A 21,277-nucleotide genomic window follows, 5' to 3' on the forward strand; every position below is an offset into this window, starting at 1 on the left:
ATATACAGCTGCCATGAAGATTGTTATCATTGGCGGGGGCATCTCTGGATGTGCGGCGTATCTGGAATTGAGAAAACATCTGCCTAAACCTCCCCAGCCCGACAAGCAACACGAGATCACCATCTACGAGGCCTATGATACTAGTATCGACACTACTCCTGAAGACCGTGATGGATCCACGCATTCCTCCACATTGGTCGTCGGTGGTGGATTGGGTGTCGCGCCAAATGGACTCGGAGTTCTGAAGCGCCTGGACGAGAATCTCCTGCGGGATATCGTTCGTGGAGGATATGCCATCGCGCACCAGGATCTCCGGGCCAAAAATGGGGTTCTTCTTATGAGCATTGACTCCACGGGAAACCCTGATGCCGATGGTAATCGCATGCATCTTCTCGGGACAAGTCGCCACTCCTTGTGGAAGAACCTGCGTCTGCGTATCCCCAATAGCGATATCATGACCAAGCGAGTATCAAAGGTGGTTGCCCGTCCAAATGGGCGAAACGTAGTTCATTTCGAAAACGGTAGTCCGTCGGTTGAGGCGGATTTGGTAATTGGTGCAGATGGAATCAAAGGCGTCACCAAACACGCCCTGTTTCCCCAATATAAAGAAGATCTCTACGCACCTCAATATCAGTAAGTACACTGCTGCAATTCCGGTATCTTCTGACGACGAACAAGTACTAAGTAATCACAGGGGACTTGTAGGGGTCGGTGGGTTTCTCCCCGTCGAAGAGACCCAAGATCTTGTCCAAGCCGGCACGATGAATTTGGTTTTTGGTGGAAATGGATTTTTCGGGTACTTCTTCATGGAGAGCTCGCCATCTGCACCTGACCGTGACTCTCCATACCATGTTTCAGCACCGGGGGGGTCTCTGGGATGGTGGTCGACATATGCAGTAGACGAGTGTCCGGATCCCAAAAGCTTGGATATGGGAGCGGTCTCGCGGCAATTAAGAGAGCGGCATGAAAACTGGAAGGACCCTGTCATTCGAACGATTCTGCGTTCTCTTCACGTCAGCAACATGTACCCTACCTGGACCTCCCCCCAACTTCCAACGTGGCAAAGTGACGGGGTTGTCCTTGTGGGAGATGCAGCTCACGCTCTTCCTTCTACCTCGGGACAAGGCTCGTCTCAAGCTCTGGAAGATGTCGAGGCATTCATTCTGCTGCTCAGCCATCATCTCCGCGAAGTGGATCACAGCCACTCCCCTGATACCATGGCCTACAAGAACATTATCACAACAGCCGCAAAGCAGTACATGGAAATGCGCCAGCCACGGATTCAGAGGATACTGGAATCTGCACAGCAAATGCAGAACAGTAAGCGAAATATGGGAGTCCTTGCAGAGTATGCGATGTACTGTATGATGTGGATCGCCGGTATGAAATGCTGGGGCTGGGGCTGTCTAGGGTCATACATATCTCACTAACAAGTATAGGGTTTTTCCCAAGTATGCTGACGAAATCGGTCCAGGAGGTGTTTAACTACAATGTGGCTGAGGATGTTGAAAATACCATCAGTTCTTCCACTCGAAATTTCTAACATCGTCAGCAGAAGCAGCCATTGACGTGGACTGCAGCAGGTTGATGCCTTCACAGCCCAAAGAGCGCTGCATCGAACCAGATCAGGTTTAGTATGGGGATGAACGTCATTTCTGGTTTAGGAATAGCCTCATGTTCAGCCCCGAGCAACCATAACGATTCAGGAGATTCATCGACAACCTTGCTGTCATTTGGCTCGCTCCTCCATGGGCTTTGAGTTGGTGACAATGTCACTGCCGCGTTTAAAAAGATATAAAAGAAGCCTCCCTTGAACGCTATGTTTGCAGAACATCAACAAGATTGAGAGCAAGGACAGGCCTGGCATCACCAAAGCACACTATTTCTGCTATTGTTCGATTCACACCACCGAGATGAGGGTACAAAGTTCTTTTGTTCTCCTCCCTATATGCATTAGCGGGGCTCTTTCCAACTTTCTTGGGCCAGTCTATCCGGCCCCTAGAGACCTCAGCAGCCGGAATAGTCTTGTTGCTGCTGGATGGAGAACCCTGACTGCGACGCTCGAAGCCACTCTCAATGGCAGCTCAAACAAAACATCGCCTGCCCTGTCAGGTTTAGGGAACATGACCTTCTCGATTGGAATGTTCTCGACCCATGACAGCGGCGCAGAAACCTTGCAATTCCACCATACGTCCCCCGAGGTCGCTCATTCGCCTGTGGGCACAAACACCGTTGATGCAGACAGCATCTACCGCGTCGCCAGCCTGACAAAACTGTTTACTGTTCTTGCGGGACTACTTGAAATGGAAAGCAGTGACTGGGATCGCCCTCTCTCTGAAATTTTCCCACCCCTTGTGGATTTCCTCGATGACGAGCTTTCCAAGAAACACAGTCCCGTGTATGATGCTCAATGGGACCAGATCACGCCCAGTGCTTTGGCTGCTCAAATTGCCGGTGTCTCTCACAGCGGGGCACCTTGGTTTGTTGATCTCCTAGCCTTACACCTTCTCGACCAAGCCCAGAATATTTCGAGCCCCCTGGATGATCCAGATACCTACGCTCTCCCGCCTGTCGACCTCAACGATCCTTCTGTTACAACTCCATGTCTGCGACCCAATGTGACCTGCTCAGCGATTCCATACACCGAGGGAGTGGCCGCGAATCCCCCCATTTTCCTTCCCTGGACTAGTCCAGCATACGCCAACAATGGGTTTGTCTTGCTGGGCCTTGCGATTGCCAACCTCACTGGGAAACCAGTAGAGCAGATATGGAAGGAGAGCATCTTCGGCCCTCTCAACATGGCCTCGTCCTCTTCACAGGTACCGCCGCAGTCCGAAACAAATCGCAGCGTGATCGCGGGAAACCCTGCCAACAACTGGGCCATTGCGGGCGGGCTCTCCACACCGTCCGGGGGCATCTTTTCCACGTTAAACGACCTCGCAAAGTTTGGAGTTAGCATCCTCAACTCCACCTTGCTTCCAGCCCACGAGACCCGGAAGTGGATGAAGCCTGTTACCCACACCTCGGATTTGCATTACTCTGTCGGCCGACCATGGGAAATATACCGCTATACCCACCCAGCCACTGGTGTTGTCACCGATATCTACACGAAACTTGGCGACTCCGGCTATTACGGGAGTATCATGGCCTTTCTTCCTGAATTTAACGCCGGGTTCACCGTCCTGGAAGCTAGCTCCCAAGACTCACGCAGCATCCTGGCTCTCAACCTCATCGAACAAATTGTGGACACCATCGTGCCAGCACTGTTCGATCAAGCCGCGGCTGAGCTGGAGCAAAACTACGCTGGAACTTACGCGGCTCCAGCGGACGGATTGAACTCCTCCATCACTTTCAGTGCCAGCAAACACGGGCCACCCGGCCTGAAAGTGACCTCGTGGGTCAGCAACGGGACCGATCTTATGCCTTTGGTGCCCGTAATCATGCAGAGCGAAAACTACCGGCTTCGTCCTACCATCGCCACCCCCGGGGAAACTGGCCAGATCGCGTTCCGAGCTGCTATGGTCCCTCAGAATTCGGTCCATGAGAACGCCCAGGTTTCGGGCCTGTTTGCTGATTTCTACAGCATAAACCAGTGGGTTCTACTCGACTCGGTAACTTACAACAATATTGCCCTGCCATTCTTTGTTTTTGATATCACATCAGAAGATGGATCTCCTTCCGCAGTAACTCCAGCAGCCTGGAAAGTAAAGCTCCAGAAGACTGGCTAGGTGCTTGGTTTTGGCCGATTTATTATCACCTATGCATTAGAATGATCAATAACATTAGAGATGACATGACATGACTACATCATTTAAGTTGCGTATTCGTTTGGTCCTGTGTAGAAGCTCACTTTTCATCTCATCTCATAATCTCCAACATACTTATGTACTGCCTCAAACCCAAGGCAGCACCGTAAAGATTACATAATCCGCAACTCCGCAACTTTTTTATCGCATCCCAAAACCAAGTCCGATAAAACACCTGCACCACCCCAGTCAAAATGCAACTCACGCGTGTGCTATTCAAGCGCTCAGTGTGGAAGGGTAAGCTACTTGATTCTCATCACGTCCAGCCTACTAACTAACTCGAACCACAGGCCCCAACATTGTCCCGTACGTCCCTACCTACCTAGCTAACCTTGATTCCGCAACCCCGAAAAGAACCACCCAAGAACACCCAGGGAAAACAAAAAAAAAGCCACCGAATGGAATTCCTCATTAACTCTCCTTGTTTCCGTGTTTAGTCTTCCACTCCCGAGACAATTACCTCCTCCCCCGAATACCCCGCCTATCCGCACGCAGAAGCGCGCTGCTACCATTCTCCCGAATTTCGTCGGGCTGCGGTTCTCAGTGCACAACGGGAAGACGTACCAGGATGTCTTGATCACAGAGGAAATGGTCGGGAGGAAACTGGGCGAATATGTGCCGTATGTGGTTGTCTTGATTTTCCGCTTGCCCGTTGCCCCTTGCGTGCTGGGTTGAGGAAGGAAGCTGACTTGTTTTGCATAGCACTCGGAAGAGGTTCACGTACAAGCAGTCGAAGAACAAATAGTCGTGCGCGGTTTTCAGGGGTAGGGGTTGGTGGATGTTGTGTTGCTTCTTGTTCCCCCAGCGGACATCGACATATTGGGATCTGGATTTCTCATCTGGTTCTGGGGTTTTGAGCGTTTTCTGGCCTCTCATGGGTGTGTATATTTATTTGTTCGTTTTTGTATCAATACACCTGGTTATTATGGTTGATTTCATTATCAGCGATGTCTATATTACAGCTGGAGTAATCCGCAACGCGCCAACGCGGCATTTTGATAAGACGGACGGACCCTAATATTGGAATTATCGAACGTCCTAATAATTATACAGAATGGGTGGCTTTGGTTGGGATTCAGCGCCAGTTCTACAACCTGATAGATGCTGCCGTTTCAGGTTCGCTTGGAAGATGTCAATATCATCTGCATCTACATGAGACAACAGGAACTTGTTCCGTTAGAATGTTGGGAATCTTGAGTGATTGATATATACCAAGCTACCTACAAAACACCCACATCTATCTTTCTGACTGCGGACACCCTACCCCTTCTCCTGAAATGACCCGACATAAAAAGGAAATTACTCCAATGACAAGATTCAGTGCACTCCAACAGGATATGTCAACTGTACCCGTTCAGCTAAAAAGGTGCCTAGACAACCATTTCGCCCTGATACAGTATTGTTGTTTGTTGCTCAACAACAACAGGATATGTTGATGGGATATGGAAGCAAAGTTGCCTCGCATACGCAGCTGCTGTGGCGGCAGCATAGGGCTGCCAGTCGTCGTTCTTGTGCGAATCGGAATAGTCGGAGATGCCACGAATAACAAGACAGGGCCAGTCGGCCAACACGCCGGCGGCCTCCATTTCAAAGCAAATGATGTCGTACTGCTCGGCGATCTGGTCCCTCCTCAGCCCGCTTTTCATCACTCTCTCAGCAGAGGCGATGTTTCCTCGATGAACAACTGGAGATCGCTCGCGGTCCCCTGCAGCATCTGTCGGGCGCTGCACCCTTTGCAACGGACTACACCCAGACTGGTCGCAGGGAACCCTGGCTCCCTGGTGGACATACCCCGGGCTATACAGATGGTCCTTTTCCAAGCCCGGGTACCTGGACAACATGCTCGGGCCGTCGACTGTGCTGTCCACCATGCGTCTGAGATGTTCAAGTATCGGGTCGGTTGGCATCGTCGCTCGTCTCGCATCCAGCTCCCTGGCCGCGACAAGAAGCCTCTCCGGAGGCGGCGCCAGAAACCCGGTGTGCTGGAACTCTCCAGCTTCGAGCTTGCCATGATCGTATTGGACCACGCCGGGATATCTCCCGGACGGCTCGCCCACAACCACGTCGCCCAGCCTGATCATCCCAGCATCGGTCTCGACCGGCACGCCGCCTCCAATTCCGACTAAAAGCACGCTCGTAATGTTCGGGAATGTCATTCGCATCTTTGCCATGGCCCCGGCTGCGAGGGCATTTCCGGCACCCTGCAAAGGCACAATAACGACATTGTGAGGGCCAATCCGGCCGGGAACGTAGTCGGTGCGGTCATTGGTGCTGACTGGTAAAGGCCCGTGTTGTTCGTCCAGCATGCTCAGGGCAGCTATGAACTCGACTTCTAACATACAGATCCATCCGATCGTGTAGTGTTCCCGGGTGAAGTTTGTTCTGGGTGTCACAGCCATAGTTACTATCATCCCAAGGTATATATATAGGTAGGTAGGTAGGTAGGTAGGTAGATTGTTCGAAGTAAGGGTATATTGTCTCTGAGAAGGAAAGTAAATATGTATGTTCGATTCCAACTATGCTCGCGAACACCGGCCAATTTATAGACACCATCGCTGCTATCTAGGGAAGTGCTTGATTCCTGGCGCTTATATCAAACGAAGAGCCTCGTCTCCTCGTAAAATTAGGGTGGTGTTTTTCCTTCTTGCACCTATTGATAGTTGTATAGTAGCGTGTTCGCCTCGGAGCCCCAACATATTTATAGATTAGCGCTGATAGACAGACTAAAGCAAAACGCAATGGAGACTAAGGTTCACTCGTTACTTCTTTGGAATAGAGGACATTGGTTTCGTCTCTCGTCATCCAAAGAAGCAGAAATAGTTATATCTCGAAGGATTGGAATCATAGTCAAAAGCCCCAATATGTTTCCTAACTAACTTATCTCACCACCTAAACGCCACTGCAAATCTAGCACTGTAATAATTTTATAGCCCAACGCAGGATATCCCTTCTCTCCCAATAAAGACGCCATAGTCCATAGACAGATAAAAAAAAAAAAGGGTGGAGAGGGAAGGGGAATCTGTCGAAGCCGGGGTGGTGCATTCTTATACACACACCCACACCACCACGAAGCCAGAATACCTAGAGACATACCCAACCCAACTATTCCCAATAACCGCTAGCAAAGAAGCGCAGAAAACTCATCGGTAAAACTCCCCCCTCTTAACGCTGACCCCATACTCTGAAACGGCCATTCCCAAATCCTCCATGGTCAGCACTGTTCGTCCCTGTCCTGAGCCGCCGGACCCACCGCCCCCAAACCCGGGCCTCTGAATACCCAAATGTGTATTTGCCTTTCCCTTCGCTGCGTCACCGCCCGCCGCGCCGGTCGCCGCACCGGCTGATCCAGCGCCACCAGCGCCAGTGGGCATATTCAAGCCGGACGCGGCGTTGAGACTGCCCATGGGGTTGCTGGCGGAGGAGCTATTGGAGGCCCGGATGCGCGCATACTGGTACGAGTCTGCTGCGATATCTGAGATGAACTTTTGGGTCGCCAGCGCGAGGAGGCGCGCAAGGTGCGGAGGGGTCTGGTTGGGCCCGTTTCCTGGAGGCGGGAGGCCGGCGAGGGTGAGGTAGTGTGCGGTGACGGCATCCGGGATCTATATATTGCCATTAGTAGTAGAATCCAAAAATGCAAAATCCATTCTTATAAGAGGAGGGAGAGGTACAATAGGAGCAAATTCATCCATCTTTCCAAGAAACTCGCGGAGACTGGTCTCCTTCTTCGACGGCGCTGTCGAGTCCAACGCAACGGCTTGCACAGGATTGCCTATCTCTGGATCGCCGCTGTTGGCGGGATTGGTGGCGACGGGGTGATTTGACATGGCTGGAGCTTTGGCTGGGTTGAGGTCGATGTCCTGCTCGATGGAGGCGTCCAGCGCGGTGGAGTGGGAGCTTTCGGGCTCGAGCTTCGGGACCACGGTCGCTTCGGCGGCAGATGGCGGCTGCCTGTCTATTGACGACGGCGGGGGATCCTGGGAGACAGGGGGAGATTGTTGCGATGAGGGGGGAGGTACAGAGGATGATGATTCGGCGGCCATGGTGAGGGAGGAAAGAGAGATGTGCCTGGGATGATGTGGACGGAGGGGTGTGGCTGATCGGATAATTCACTCAGGGGGGGGGGGGCCTAGAAGCTAAGAAACCAGGGAGCTGCGAACATGCATTGATTAATCCCTGAACGATGAACAAATGGGGGAGGGGGCGACGGGGAAGCTTCCAAGGAGGTTCCGTGACGGAGAAGAAGTTCTTGATTCAGAGGCGGAGAGAAAACTTTCAGTGGCTGCCGAGGCAGAGCTCTCCAAATGACGACGACGGAGTCGATATATTCTTCTATAGCAAATGCTCTGTTTTATTAAATACATGTCGAAGCTTAATATTACAAATCTTCTCGTTTTTTTTTTTTTTTTTTTTTACACCGAACAATCTTATACAGGATCCATCGTCTTTACTGCCCCAGGTGCATCGCTGAAGGGTCCGTATGATGATGCTGTCCGAATTGGTCTCCATGAACCTCTTGTCCAAGCGTCTGCATCAGATTCTGCTCTGCTGTCTGATCAAACGTCGGGTCGGGTGGTAGCGGTGATGCAGACATGCTGTCGTGCCCGTGGGCCACCTGCGGAGCATGGGCCCCAGCCAAAGCCATCATTCCCTTGATGCCTTCCACATGCGCCTTGTCTTCTTCTCCCTGTTTCTTTTGACGTTCCCGGGCTTCGCGCTTAGCAGCCTGAGCAGGGGCTCGCGTTTTGAGTTCTCCCGTGACAAATTTCAGGTAGTAGGGCACTTCGATGCCGCTTTTGAGGAAGAACAGCTTCAGGTTTCGCGCCTTATCCTTTAATTGGACTTGGTTGCGATCCTTCAGTGCCTCGCTGATAGTCCCGCCAGGACCAAACATGGCGAGGATCTGGCTCCAGTGAGGGCCCTTGACCCGGTCCAGACCGGCCATCAGAGCATTCTCTTCCTCCGTGGTCCAGGGTCGGCGCTGGCTAGGCAGACCCGATTTACGACTGCTGGGAGATGACTTGGCCGATGCTGCCATGCGCGCACGCTCGTAAAGAACCTGGGTCGGCTGGGACTGTGAATAGTGGGGGATGCCAGGCATGTAGCCATGGTTGGAAGCGCCCGGGCCAGGTCGTGGTGGCATAGGCACGGGAGAGGCATGGGTGTACTGCTGGAAATTGGCTTGCATGGGGCTTTGCTGGAAAGTATAGGTTCCGGGGGACTGCTGGTATCCCGAAGGAGCCGGGCTATGCTGATACGGTTGATGTTGGGGGATCTGTTGGTGTTGCGGTTGGGTACTTGGTTGTGCGGGGGTATATCCCTGAAGGATTTGCACACCATGCTGCTGTCCCGGATGGGAAGTCTGTTGCTGTGGTTGCGTTTGCTGCATTTGATGCATTTGCGGCTGTGCCTGTTGTTGTTGTTGTTGTTGTTGTTGTTGCTGCTGCTGTTGTTGTTGTTGTTGTTGCTGCTGCTGCTGCTGGGACTGCTGCTGGGAGCGCCTCAGTCCGTGGCCTTGCAAAGCAATTTGCGCCGCACGAGCTGCCCGAGCAACCAGATCGCCATGCATGTTCTTGTCCACAGGAACTTCGGGCGTTTGGGACGCAACAGGGAACTGGCTTTGGAGAGGGGCACTAGGGGGTTCTTGAGATTCGCCATTGGATGAAGATGGCTGGCGTCCTTTCGTGATCTTCTTCGACTAATCTGCATTAGTAGTCTGGATAATCCAAGATATGAAACCAGGGTTAGTCTAACCTGTTGATTGTTGATAGTATCGAAGTTCTTTGTGATGTAGGAGCTCAGGTCGCGGAGAAAGTCTTCCCAGTGGTACTTATCTGGTAAAGCCTTCATCGCCTCCTCGTTATTGACATCGCTAAGGAGGATGTCACGGCGCGACCCGGCCCGCTTCACAAAGTCCGTTTCACTGGGAGCCAGCTGACGAGTGCCGGGTCGTCTATCCAGTAGCTGCTGCTCTAGAGTATCTGGGAACAGGTCGTACAGGAGCTCTGTCCGTGTGCGTTCGGTATTGTTCATCGATGCGATGAACGCCTGGGTCTTGAGCTCAAGGAACAGGGCGCCTTGCTGCTTTAGGAGACGCCCCCCCTCTGGAACAAACACGTCCAGCAAATTCTCGTTTAACTCGGAGAATCCAATCTCCTGGGTGCCAAAGATACTTGACACAAACGACGCAAGGTTGGCCTTTCGAATAATATCGACTTGAGATGGCTCCGTGAGCTCCAGTTCCATGGGAGAAAGAAACGATTTTTTCGACGAGTAGACCTTTTTTGTGTGATCAAAGAGCGAGCGCATCGTGGCATACGCCTGGCCGTTCTCAGAATCTGGCTCAGACACGAAGGAAGTGATGTCTTGGTAGGTAGATTTGGCTAGCAAGGATAGGATTTGGGTGGACTGTGCAGTCAGCACAAGCTCGGATTAATTCCAATGGGAGGTCGCGGCCTACCAAGTTGTCAAGAATCGGCAAACTCTGAATCTTCAGATGCGAATTCGCCTTGACAAACACCATGCCTTTGGGGGCGTCTTGACTCGAGGTATCCGCCAACTGCTGCTGACCAATGACGACCTGTTCCTCCACTCTTTCGGAATGATTCATAATGTTGGAGATCACTGTAGCCACATCCGGGTCAATGTTAGGATTTGATTCGGATGCCACCGCGCTGTCTCCAGGACCCTCGATCTGACCATGCTTGTTTTCCTCCGGATGTTCCACAGAGTGCACAACAACACCTCCGCCCAGCGCCGACACCAGCTCTTCTTCAATCTGGTCTCCAGCACCTTGCTCTAGCGGGTGCTGAATGGGTTGTTGCTGCTGATGTAGTGGCTGGGAATGGATCAAGTCGTCGGATTCGGTCTCGAGGCGGCGCTTCTTGGATGCACGGGGCGACTCGGAACCGTCCGCCTGCTCGAGCGGGTGCGATAGTTTGGGAGATTCTAGTGTTTCACTCGGTCAGCAACTGCATATTAATCCCAGGGGACGGTAAACAGAGCGAATCGAGATAAAAATGGGAAGAAAAAAAAAAAGGGAGAGGCTGTGTTACTGCCGGTCGAGTGAAGGACAGGTAAGTGAAGGATCTGGCACGACGCAGGCAACTAACCATGGTGACCCTCTTCCTTTGGCAGGGGAGACACAGGGAGTTCTGACGAGTCAAGACCATCAATTAATGGGCCTGAGTCTTGCGTACTGGCCATCGTAGGGGCGATTCCCGATGGCTGGGATGATGATGACTTCCAAGAGCAGAAATGAGGGCTTAGGGGTAGGGCGCATTCGTAGGGCTTTTTCTTTGCGATTCTTTTTTCAGGTGGTGAGGATTCGGAACGGAAGAATGTCGAACCGCATATTCTGACCAGAACATTGTCGGCACGGAAAGTTTTCATGTCTTCGAATATAATAAGAGAAACTGGATTGATTCGTATTTTGATTCTCTTAAAATTGAGAGAAACGAGAAACTGGAATCTATTTTACTACTGGAGTGGCTTCGGGTTGGAACCGTAATGCCACATCCTAATGTCACGGCATCGGCGGGAAATGGTCGTGGAAATATTAATAATGCGTGGTATTAACTACCTACAAGAATACTTCGACTTCAACTCCAACAATTATACAAAATGTAGCCCGAGATGAGCTGTCACATTGAGTTCAACTAGCCCTTTGGATGTACGAACAACCGGACTCCATATATGTACACAGATCCCATCTACTCTCCATTTGCTTCTACGTCTGGTAACGACAACCCTAGATTCGGAAGTCCATCAACAGCTTCCTTAAACCAAGGCACACTAAAGACTTCGTCATACCACCGGGTCACAGCTGGAAATCTCTCCTCCATCTCGCCTCGGAAAGCTGCGTATGCCCCCATAAGCATGCTTGCTGTGAAAAAATCCGCTACCGTAATCCGTTCCCCCACCAGATACTGCCAACTCTGCAGACGGTGCTCCAAGTGTTGGCAGCGATGAAGCATGAAGCGGAGAGAGTCATCGGCATCTTGTCGAATGATCTGGCGCTGGCCAATGAGAGGAAGAAAAACGCCTCCAACCGCTAAGAAGAGGTCGGAGTTGGCAAAGGACATCCATTTCAGAATATCGTAGTAGTCACGGGTACTCGAACCGAGGAGAGTGCTGGATTCGTCTTTGGATGCGACTATTTCACGATTGTCTTAGTCTCCTGCACTGAATAAAAGACGGGGAATATGGCAATGTACAGTAGAGAGTGAGGGGAATGCATTCAGAAAGAATGTAGCCATCGGCTCTCACGAAGGTGGGCACCTGCCCTAAGGAGTTGTATCGGCACAGCTGCTCATATCCGTCGTTGTTTTTCTTCTCCGCATATACAATATCCAGCTCAAGACCATTAGCTTTGGCCAAGGCAAGGATTGTGGCGGACCGAGGATTTGGCTGAGAAGATCGTCAGTTAATGGATTTCATCGGGGAACAACCTGAGCATGTTCGTACGCTATGGGTATAGAGGGTACCGAATACCATCGTGAAGCCGGGTTCTCCTACCCAGGCGATGGATTCATTGATCGTCTACAGCTCATGAGGCAACCCCTGGGATATAGTTTTATGCTATTTCCATGTTCTTTTTCCTCGACTAATGTGGAATCCTGAAATCGGCTCGGGTTTGTGTAGAATGACCCGATGTTTGTTGGCAGACTGACGGTGCTGACTTGACCGGGACTTATACCAGACGAAATTCAAATTGTTTGGCCATAGTCCATATTCCCAATATTTATCAATAAATGCGCATTGTCTATTCAGGCTGCACTCAGGGAATCCCCATCTTTGGCAAACTTGGAGCATCAAGTAGGATCCCAGGGGAATCCTCAATAGTGAACTGTATTTGAACAACAAACACACACATATAACCATTGAGAAATGAGATTTGGGTAAACTAAATATCCTGATTCTCTTTCACACTTATTCTGTCCTGCCAGTGTCCTCAACGCCCGATCTATCGGGGCCCGAATGTAGTAGTCTGACAGCAGGGGTATTTACATCGATAATTAGGCCAGAATGGAGATTTATAGACCACATCGCATGGAATTACACACTGTGCAATTAGATATCCTGGGAATCTAATATTCTAAAGGGGTTGCCTCTCCAATATTCATTCAGGCCTCAAATTCTGCACTCGTGGTCAAATTTCTTCTTACGCCCTGCCTTACTTCCCTGACCTTCTTCAACCACACGGCCACTGTATCCAAAAAGCGAAAAGAGTAACAGAAATGGCCAGCTACGCCGTTCTCGGATCTACAGGGAACACGGGCACTGCTTTGATTGAAAACATTCTCCGTGTTCCTACCAACCGCGTCCATGCCTACTGCCGCAACAAGGCCAAACTCCTGCGACTTGTGCCGGAAATCGCGGAGAACAAGAGCGTCGATGTCTTCGAAGGAAACATTACAGACTTAGATCTCATGGTCAAATGTGTTCGCGGAACCCGTGCGGTCTTCCTGGTGGCCACTACAAACGATAACGTTCCCGGGTGTCGCATCTCGCAGGACTCTGTCCAGACGGTCATTGACGCCTTGAAGACGATCCGTGATGAATCTGACTCCGACATCCCCATCCCAAAGCTCGTATTACTCTCCTCTGCCACCATTGACCTGCACCTGAGCCGACGGATGCCTGGATGGTTCAAGCCGGTTATGAAAATGGCCGCGTCGAACGTCTACAACGACCTGATTGAAGCGGAAAACATGATGCGTGAGCAGCAAGACTGGCTCCAGAGCATCTTTATCAAGCCCGGTGGGCTCTCTGTGGACATCCAGCGCGGACATAAACTGGATTTCGATGAGCAGGAGTCTTTCATCTCCTACTTGGACCTGGCTGCGGCAATGTTGGAGGCCGCAAATGACCCGAATGGAAAGTACGATATGAAAAATGTAGGGGTGGTCAATACGGGAGGGTCAGCCAAGTTCCCCCCGGGGACGCCCAAGTGCATTATTGTTGGGCTTTTGAGACACTTCTTTCCGCGTCTACATGGGTACTTGCCTTCGACTGGGCCTTCATGATCTGGATTGGCTTACTCGCCTTTTGTTTGTGCTGACTGGGGGGTTGCGAATTGGTTGACGGGGCTGACACCGGCATGATCACACAGCGTTGTAAGAGTGTTTATACATAGACAATTTAATGCCTTCAATAGCTCCGAGTCTGTACTACTCGAGACCTTCGGGGTAATAATCGCCAATCGGGCTTCGATGAAGACCGAGTCAGGGCGCAGTAGGATTGGGGATTTATAAACCGCACAGGACGTTGGCAAATCTGCTATCCCAACGGCATCAATCTACTCCCCAGGGGTATATGCTAGAATCGACCCCATGTCTGAAACGATCATGGGCGCCTCGCAAATACGCCTTCAGGGCGACAAACTAGGAGAAAATCTCTACGTCAATCCTCCACAAGAAGCGATAGAGCTCACGAATCGTCTTCTACAAAGAAACCACGACGAGCTTCATATCTTCTTCCGCGACCTGAACGGCCATAACCATCTCGTGCACAATCTGTTGACGCGCCTGGTGCTTGGAGCCACCCCGGCCCAGATCCAGGTTGCCTTTGACGATGACCTGCCCACACAGCGTGCTATGCCGCCACTCGACGAGGAGGTCGTGCAGAGGCTCTCGAATGAAAGCTACTTTTACGAACGCATCTCCAAAATCAACCACTATACCAACTTCCTCTTCTTCTTCCAGAAGCAAATCAGCCGGAGAGGCTGGAAGGCCGTGGTAAATGAGTACCTCTTCTCCCGGTCTCGGATCGCCGAAGCGCTGCTGGCACTCATGTACGAAGGCGCCTACCACCCGATTATCCACCTCGGTCTCGGTATTGAATTCGAGCAGCCCAGCATCATTGCGGAAGCTCTCGCCCAGGCCGCAGCCCACGATTCCTTCGGCACAGCCCACTACTTCTCGTCGGCGGAAGAGCGTGCCACCGTGCACGAAACCGGTAGTATGCCGCTAGCTGAGCTCCTCCATGACATCTCAAACACGCCCTCCCTCGTCAGTGTCGGCCGTGCCCAGGGGCTTATTGGCACTATGAAGATGAAGCGTGCGGTCCTCCCGGATGCCGGAGAGGATATCATCGACATTGCGGCACGGTTTCGCGTCACACCGGAGACGCTGGAGAAGCGCACCGCGGAAGTGATCAACCTGGGTGCGTACATGGCGGGTTCCGCACAGCGGACCGGATATGCGCGGAAGATCGACTTTTTCTTCATGCATTGCGTGACCAGCTCCATCTTCCTCAGTGTGCTTACGCGCCAGGACTGGATCCGTCTAGAAGACAGAGCCCGCGTGGTGGAGTGGAAGGGAAGACTGGATTTGATCTGGTATGTAATCTGTGGGCTGCCGGAGCTAGATATCCATGCCGTTGAGAACTACACGGGGACGACCAGCGGAGCAGCAGCCGGGTGGATGGAGCTCTTCGCCTTGGTCAATGAACAACACGATGATGGACATGTCGCTAAATTCGTCCGAGCCCTGAAAAACGGAGAGGAGGTGTGCAGGGAGTTTGAAGACGACGACGATTTTATGGTCCAGGGCGATATGTGGCTGAAGATTGCTCGCATGGCCTACGACAGTACGCAAAACACGACGCCGCAGACCAGTTGGGTGGTGATGGCTGGTATGAATGACGCTTGGGCGCCGGTTCCCAAGCAGTAGCTGCAATCTCTTTTATTCCTACGTCAATCTATGCCGTCTGTATGCTTGGATCTTTCCAAGTCCCTCCAACGTAGACCATACTATCTAGTAAAATACTTTGCGACTGCGCTTTGAACATCCGTCTTGATCAACTTGTGCGTTGCATTTACCGGGAACTCGCGCAGTCCAAGCTGCTCTAACGTCGACACGCCTCCTAACGCGTACTTTTGACCGAAGCTTCGTATGACATGCTGTTTAATCTGGGCTTCTGTTTTGCCGTTGAGACTCGCCAGGACGGCGAAGGGCTCGTGCCCTAACTCGGGATGGGCGATTGACACCACGCAGACCTAGCCAGATATCAGTTTGGGGGAAAAGAAAGAAAGGAAGAAAGAAAGAAAGGAAGAAAGAAAGAAAGAAAGAAACGTACTTCCTTCGATGTCAACTTTTCGATGCAGCTCTCCAGCGCAGCAGGCATAATCACCGTCCCGCTTTTTCGAATCATATCCTTCTTCCTTCCGAGGATAAAAACCACTCCGTCGCCATCAATCATCGCCACATCTCCGGTATTAAACCATCGGATCCCCTTGGAGTCATGGTAAAACGAGTCCTCTGCGACCCCACCCAGATACCCCGGGATTGTGCCCCCGCAAGACATATGCAACTCTCCCAACTCCCCTCGCCCGGCCACACTCTCGCCCTCGCTGTCCCAGATTCTCACAACCGTACCGGGCGCCACAGCCCCGATCGGGGCCATCTCCCCGTAGAATGGAATGTCCGGCACCGTCATCTCAGAAAACGGCCAGTAAAACGCGCCCATTCCCTCCGTCATGCCGTGGTTCACACAGACCTTCGCGCGCACAAACAGCCGGCCGCATCTGTCAAGCACGTCCTTGGTAACGGCGTCGCCTCCAACCTGCACGGACGTCACCGAATCCACATCGACCCGTTCCTGCGTCTGCCGCTCCCGCGACTCGATCTCCTGGCCCACGGCACGGACCATTGCCGGCGTCAGAACAATAAACGTCGCGCGGTAGTCCACCACGGCGTCGACGAGATCGCTCGCGTCAAACCCGCCCCCAGTCATCACAACCGCGCCGCCTGCGCGCCACGTCTGCAGCGTCTGCGCGGGTGCGATGCCCCGGGAGTTGTGGCCCTGCTGCAAGGCCCGCGCACCGTTCTCGGCGTTTACAAGCCAGGACTGCGACTGCAGGGCGTGCGACATTCCCGACACGCGCAGCGGACAGCCCTTGGGGTTGCTGGAGGTCCCAGACGTAAAGAGGATGGAATGGGTGCGGGCCGGGGAGTCGGCTCGCGCGGCGGCAAGATGGCCGTCGGCCTGTTCGGGCGATAATCCGGAACAGGCCGCCAGCGTGCACAGGGATATCCAGCCGGGGCGCGCGGTTTCCTCGAGCGTGATCTGGAGGACTGGATGCTGGCGTTGGTTGTTGGGGGTTGTCTTTGCCAGGAGCGCGTCGAGGGCGAGGGCGCCGGCGGAATCCCGCACGACGACGAGCGACGGGTTCACCAGGTCCAGGATGGCTTGGAGCTCTTGGTTCTTGGATGGCTCGAGCAGGGACGGGTCCACGCAGGCGTATGTCAGACGGAGCAGCACCGACGTCCAGAGGAGCAGGGCGTATTCTCCGCCGTTGGGGATCAGCATGAGAATCGTGCTGTTGGGCTGTGTGCCGTTTGCCAACATGCCTCCGAGGAGCTGTAGAGAGGTGCGATGAAGCTGGGAATACGTCCATCCGAGGCAGCTGTAACGGGTGACGTGCTGATCGTCGACCTTGTCGTCTCGCGGCACGACAGATGCGAGGTGCCCTGCTGGTTGATGGGTGCTGATGACCGCCAGACTATGTGGATTCCGGCGATAGCCCTGTTCGATATGTTCAAAAACCGAAGATTCATTCGCGAGGCGGCCCCCGTCGATTTCTGCGTTCTTTCTCAGACTGGGTGGAAGAGTATACTGGGACATCATTTTGGTTGCGGGTATGCTTTTGCGTATACCCATTGCATCCCTAGCCAGGTAGCTAGTTTAAACTAGCTTTCCAAAGGCAAGCCAGGCATCCTGATCTCTCTTCGGAAATCAGTTGTCGGGATTCGGAGTATATCTGGTGTACTGCCAACATCGGGATATTATATCTGTGGGGCAAGACATGGGTCAAATGTCAACTTGCAGGTAGCAAGGGTATATATATAGTGTCTTACTTATTCTCCAAGACTTTCAATATATGGATCATTATAACCATATGTATATATATATAGATATAGATATAGATATATTTGGTGAGAGCAACCACAACAGGATAAGCTTTGACAGTTAGGGCTAGATAAGGTTCTATTCTAGTGTAAGCGTCTCGCTGGCGAGGCGCTTGGGTATGGGTAGTGTTGGTAGAGGAAGCAAAGCTACATGGAGTACAAGGATAGTAGGAAGGTATTAGAAGTAATAAAATGAAGTGCTTGCCTCTTAGTACTTTAGGGGTTATTATATTACTATTTATATTGCTTAGTTAAGTTACTAGTATAGTATAAGTAACTCAAATATTACTATTCTCCTAATTACCCTTAATTACTAGGCATGTAATTTAGTATATAGTTTGGCATATAATTATATATTATATAATTACTATAATAATTACCTCTCCTTCCCTTAGTAGCGCGTCCGCATGCTATGTATACTATACCTGATCTAGCTTAGTACCCTACTAAGAAGGAGCTAGTCCTAGTTAGTATAATATAACCTATTTTTTTATTTAATACTAGAAATAATAATAGTATATATAATACTATCTCTATTAATTATACTTTATTAAATAGGATATAAATAATATTATATTTTACTTTAAATAAGATAATAGATAGGAGTAGGTAGTTTATTAGATATACTAGTAATAAGTAAAAATATTATTATAATATAAATATTATAAGAGAATACTCTTTTATATATATATCTTCTAGCCTAATCTATATTCTAAAAGATCTCTTCTAATAGGTTAATATATTATTCTAGGTAAGTTATTATTACTTAAGTATTATAGTAATAATTAATTATATTATAGACCTTATAGCTCTTCCTAAGTATCCTTTATTAGGTACTATACTAGCCACATCCCTATAGAAAAGAGCTTATTTAGCTACTATTATTTCTTTTTCTATAGGTGCCTTTATTCTAGCAGTGCAGGTCTATTATACTAACTATTTATAGGCTCCTATAGTAAACCCTTCTATACCTATATTAACTATAGTACCTGTAACCCCTATTACTACTAATATATCTCTTATAGTTCCTACTATTACTACTATATTATCTAGCAGGACTATATCCCCCTTGTCCTCTATAGCTACTCCTAGTATTATGGTGACTCCTGCTACCTTTCCCTCCACTTCTTCTACTACAGTAACTCCAGCTACTCCTGCTGCTGTCATCACGCCAGCTCCCGTCATCGCGCCAGCTCCCATCATTGCTATAGCCCTAGCTACTCCGCCTGTTTTGGTTACCTCTACTAGCCCAGCCACTATCATTTAGACACTATATTACCTATAATATACTAAATCTTAATAGCATAAGAATAATAATCCTATAAAAGCCTGTTCCTGTATATACCTAAATCTAGAATAATAATATACTTAATATACCTACTTATATAAAAAATACTTCTCTATTATCCTGCCTGTGCAGGTTAGTCTTAGGAAAATTTAGGTAATATCTAGCAGGGTAGCAGGTATGGCAGCCTGTACCTGATAAGCTCATACTATTAAGATTTTTATCTATTATCTCAAGACTAAAGACTAGATAGAGAGGTTACTTTAGTCTATTAACTATAATATATTTTACCTACTTAACATACAGTATGTTGGGGGCAGTATAATAAAGTTAAAGAATAATAATAAGGAGGTTTAGAATAGTTATAATAATTAGGGATTTACTAATATTATAGTACAGGTACTTATTATTTTTATTTTTATATAATAAAATCAAGTTATTTTCTTAAAATTTCTTAATATCTATAGTATACCCTTATTAAATCTTAAAATCTAGTAAAAAAAAAAAAAAGAGTAGTACTATTAATATACTTTTATAATTTTTTTAATTTTTTAATCTTATTAACTTATTATTTTTATATTTTACTTATTTATAGTATTTTACTAGTACCTTACCTATATCTTATTTATATAATAGAACTTATTTAAGATATCTTATATATTTTCTAAGTCCTTTACTAATTATTAAATATTCTTATATATTAGTTATTTTTTTTATTTAACTAGATATTAGTCCTTATTATATAACTTTTATTATATAATAATCTATTTTACCTCTTATTCTTTTTTATTATTAATAATAACTAGTTAGAATAGTACTAGTAAATTACTATTTCTTATATTTTATTTCTTAAAGAATAATATATAAAAGACTAAGTAGATTTTCCTATATAACTTAGGTAATTATAGGTAGTATATTTATTAGCCTATTACCTTAACTATTTTAAATAGCTCTTTATATTTAGTATCTAGCTTCTTACTAGGCCTCTATATATAAATATTCTTTATAAATAGTAGTATCTATTAGCTTATATAATACTTAATTAGGCAATACCTCCTATTATAGCTCCTTACTTACTATTTAGTAGTATGGTGCAAGCTCTTTTCTAGCTAATAATATTTTACTTATAGTTAGTTAAGTTATTCTCCTATTACTATAACTATGCTAGAGTCCCTAATATTAGCAAGCTTAAATAATACTGGCTGGTAGTTATACTATATTTTATAAGGGGACATTTTTAATAACATATTTTTTATATTATTATATATAAATTCTACTATATCTAGCTAGTCTACCTAGTTAGTTTATTAGTAACTAATATAAGTCCTTAAATAAGTCTCTAATATCTAGTTCTAATATTCTATTTAGTTATCTATTTATAGGTAGAATATAATATTTAATTATTCTTTAATTTAAAGTCTTTAGTATAGCTAGATTTAATATTTACTAGTAAAGAGCAAGCTATAATTACTTATTAGACTCTTTAGTACTCCTATTTTAAGTATAATTTTTTCTATAAATATATTAGCTAGCTTCTTAGTATTAATATTCCCTATTATTAGGAGGTATTTAGCTTCCTTAGTATATTAATCTATAATTACTAAGATAGTATTATACACGCGCCCCTTTTATATTAATAGTAGTAAGCTTATAATAAAGTCTAGAGTCAGGTCCTGCTAAGAGTATTCTAGTACTAGAAGCTTTGCAAGCTAGCCTAATAGAAGTTATCTAGATATCTTTATCTTCTAGTAAATTAGATAGCTCTTTATATATTCCTTAATATTATATTGCAAGATATTCTAGTAGAACTTTTATTTAATAAGATCTAATATCTTTTCTTAACTAAAGTAACCTATATATAAGTTATTATAATATACCCTTAGTAGTTCTTAGCATACTACTTAATTAGAAGGAATATAAATAGTCTTACTATATTATACTAGCCTATTACTATTAATATACTATCTATTCTTATAAGTTTACCTTTATTTAGTATTATTCTTAAGCTATTTTATTACTTTTTATTTAGGTAGTTTCTTTATTATTTAAGTATATCTCTAGCATGCCAGGCATTCCTTACTAATATTACTCTAAATTTAACTTACATAGGCATTCCTATATTATATCTCCTGAAATAAGTCTTATAAAGTAGTTAATAGTATCCTACAAGCTTACTTATTACTAGCTACCCTTTATACTAGCATTCTTTAGGTTAAAAGTTCTAGATCTTTTAACTATATAATTAAAGTCTCTTAGGAAGTTACTATCCTACTCCT

The 21,277-nt window shown here is 47.9% G+C and overlaps 9 protein-coding genes across 9 annotated transcripts; 4 read left to right on the forward strand and 5 right to left on the reverse strand.

Moving 5' to 3' along the window:
* Positions 1-13: 13 nt before the first annotated feature.
* On the forward strand, positions 14-1,543 carry P175DRAFT_0426716 (FAD-dependent oxidoreductase; the record flags this gene model as incomplete). Its single annotated transcript, XM_040893192.1, has 3 exons — positions 14-633; positions 695-1,380; positions 1,440-1,543. 3 exons carry the CDS (start codon positions 14-16, stop codon positions 1,541-1,543), a joined length of 1,410 nt encoding a protein of 469 aa, XP_040756809.1.
* Positions 1,544-1,748: 205 nt separating this feature from the next.
* On the forward strand, positions 1,749-4,027 carry P175DRAFT_0554657 (serine hydrolase domain-containing protein; the record flags this gene model as incomplete). Its single annotated transcript, XM_040900572.1, has 2 exons — positions 1,749-1,763; positions 1,830-4,027. The coding sequence occupies 2 exons, from the start codon at positions 1,749-1,751 to the stop codon at positions 3,726-3,728; spliced, it is 1,914 nt and encodes a 637-aa protein (XP_040756810.1). The 3' UTR covers positions 3,729-4,027.
* P175DRAFT_0472714 (mitochondrial 37S ribosomal protein uS19m) lies at positions 4,001-4,670 on the forward strand (the record flags this gene model as incomplete). Its single annotated transcript, XM_040895138.1, is given in 5 exon segments — positions 4,001-4,043; positions 4,097-4,112; positions 4,244-4,430; positions 4,487-4,497; positions 4,509-4,670. The coding sequence occupies 5 exon segments, from the start codon at positions 4,001-4,003 to the stop codon at positions 4,549-4,551; spliced, it is 300 nt and encodes a 99-aa protein (XP_040756811.1). The 3' UTR covers positions 4,552-4,670.
* A 300-nt stretch (positions 4,671-4,970) lies between these two features.
* P175DRAFT_0498533 (uncharacterized protein) lies at positions 4,971-6,330 on the reverse strand. The gene has a single exon (XM_040896526.1). The coding sequence runs from the start codon at positions 6,203-6,205 to the stop codon at positions 5,177-5,179; it is 1,029 nt and encodes a 342-aa protein (XP_040756812.1). The 5' UTR covers positions 6,206-6,330; the 3' UTR covers positions 4,971-5,176.
* Positions 6,331-6,664: 334 nt separating this feature from the next.
* Positions 6,665-7,997, reverse strand: P175DRAFT_0498534 (putative TFIID and and SAGA complex TAF10 subunit). Its single transcript, XM_040896527.1, has 2 exons — positions 7,475-7,997; positions 6,665-7,405 (listed from the first exon to the last, which is right to left on the reverse strand). Exons 1-2 carry the CDS (start codon positions 7,844-7,846, stop codon positions 6,947-6,949), a joined length of 831 nt encoding a protein of 276 aa, XP_040756813.1. The 5' UTR covers positions 7,847-7,997; the 3' UTR covers positions 6,665-6,946.
* Positions 7,998-8,196: 199 nt separating this feature from the next.
* P175DRAFT_0498535 (putative MYB DNA binding protein (Tbf1)) lies at positions 8,197-11,071 on the reverse strand. The gene is made up of 4 exons (XM_040896528.1): positions 10,916-11,071; positions 10,264-10,751; positions 9,558-10,211; positions 8,197-9,501 (listed from the first exon to the last, which is right to left on the reverse strand). The coding sequence occupies exons 1-4, from the start codon at positions 11,007-11,009 to the stop codon at positions 8,251-8,253; spliced, it is 2,487 nt and encodes an 828-aa protein (XP_040756814.1). The 5' UTR covers positions 11,010-11,071; the 3' UTR covers positions 8,197-8,250.
* Positions 11,072-11,515: 444 nt separating this feature from the next.
* P175DRAFT_0429094 (uncharacterized protein) lies at positions 11,516-12,299 on the reverse strand (the record flags this gene model as incomplete). Its single annotated transcript, XM_040893342.1, has 3 exons — positions 11,516-11,918; positions 12,001-12,212; positions 12,270-12,299. The coding sequence occupies 3 exons, from the start codon at positions 12,297-12,299 to the stop codon at positions 11,516-11,518; spliced, it is 645 nt and encodes a 214-aa protein (XP_040756815.1).
* Positions 12,300-13,042: 743 nt separating this feature from the next.
* Positions 13,043-15,478, forward strand: tpcI (questin oxygenase tpcI; the record flags this gene model as incomplete). The annotated part of the gene is made up of 2 exons (XM_040893259.1): positions 13,043-13,686; positions 14,128-15,478. The coding sequence occupies 2 exons, from the start codon at positions 13,043-13,045 to the stop codon at positions 15,476-15,478; spliced, it is 1,995 nt and encodes a 664-aa protein (XP_040756816.1).
* Positions 15,479-15,558: 80 nt separating this feature from the next.
* On the reverse strand, positions 15,559-17,435 carry P175DRAFT_0506885 (class I adenylate-forming enzyme family protein; the record flags this gene model as incomplete). Its single annotated transcript, XM_040898228.1, has 2 exons — positions 15,559-15,804; positions 15,939-17,435. The coding sequence occupies 2 exons, from the start codon at positions 17,433-17,435 to the stop codon at positions 15,559-15,561; spliced, it is 1,743 nt and encodes a 580-aa protein (XP_040756817.1).
* Positions 17,436-21,277: the final 3,842 nt, after the last annotated feature.

This window comes from Aspergillus ochraceoroseus, assembly GCF_002846915.1.
Source record: "Aspergillus ochraceoroseus IBT 24754 chromosome Unknown P175scaffold_1, whole genome shotgun sequence".
NCBI classification, from domain to species: Eukaryota; Fungi; Ascomycota; class Eurotiomycetes; order Eurotiales; family Aspergillaceae; genus Aspergillus; species Aspergillus ochraceoroseus.

Coding starts and splice junctions, on each gene's coding strand:
- P175DRAFT_0498533 (XM_040896526.1), bottom strand. CDS start 6,205: ATGGCTGTGACACCCAGAACAAACTTCACCCGGGAACACTACACGATC.
- P175DRAFT_0498534 (XM_040896527.1), bottom strand. CDS start 7,846: ATGGCCGCCGAATCATCATCCTCTGTACCTCCCCCCTCATCGCAACAA. Junction 7,406..7,474: donor TGGATGAATTTGCTCCTATT/GTACCTCTCCCT, acceptor GGCAATATATAG/ATCCCGGATGCCGTCACCGC.
- P175DRAFT_0498535 (XM_040896528.1), bottom strand. CDS start 11,009: ATGGCCAGTACGCAAGACTCAGGCCCATTAATTGATGGTCTTGACTCG. Junction 10,752..10,915: donor AAAGGAAGAGGGTCACCATG/GTTAGTTGCCTG, acceptor GTGAAACACTAG/AATCTCCCAAACTATCGCAC. Junction 9,502..9,557: donor ATACTATCAACAATCAACAG/GTTAGACTAACC, acceptor AATGCAGATTAG/TCGAAGAAGATCACGAAAGG.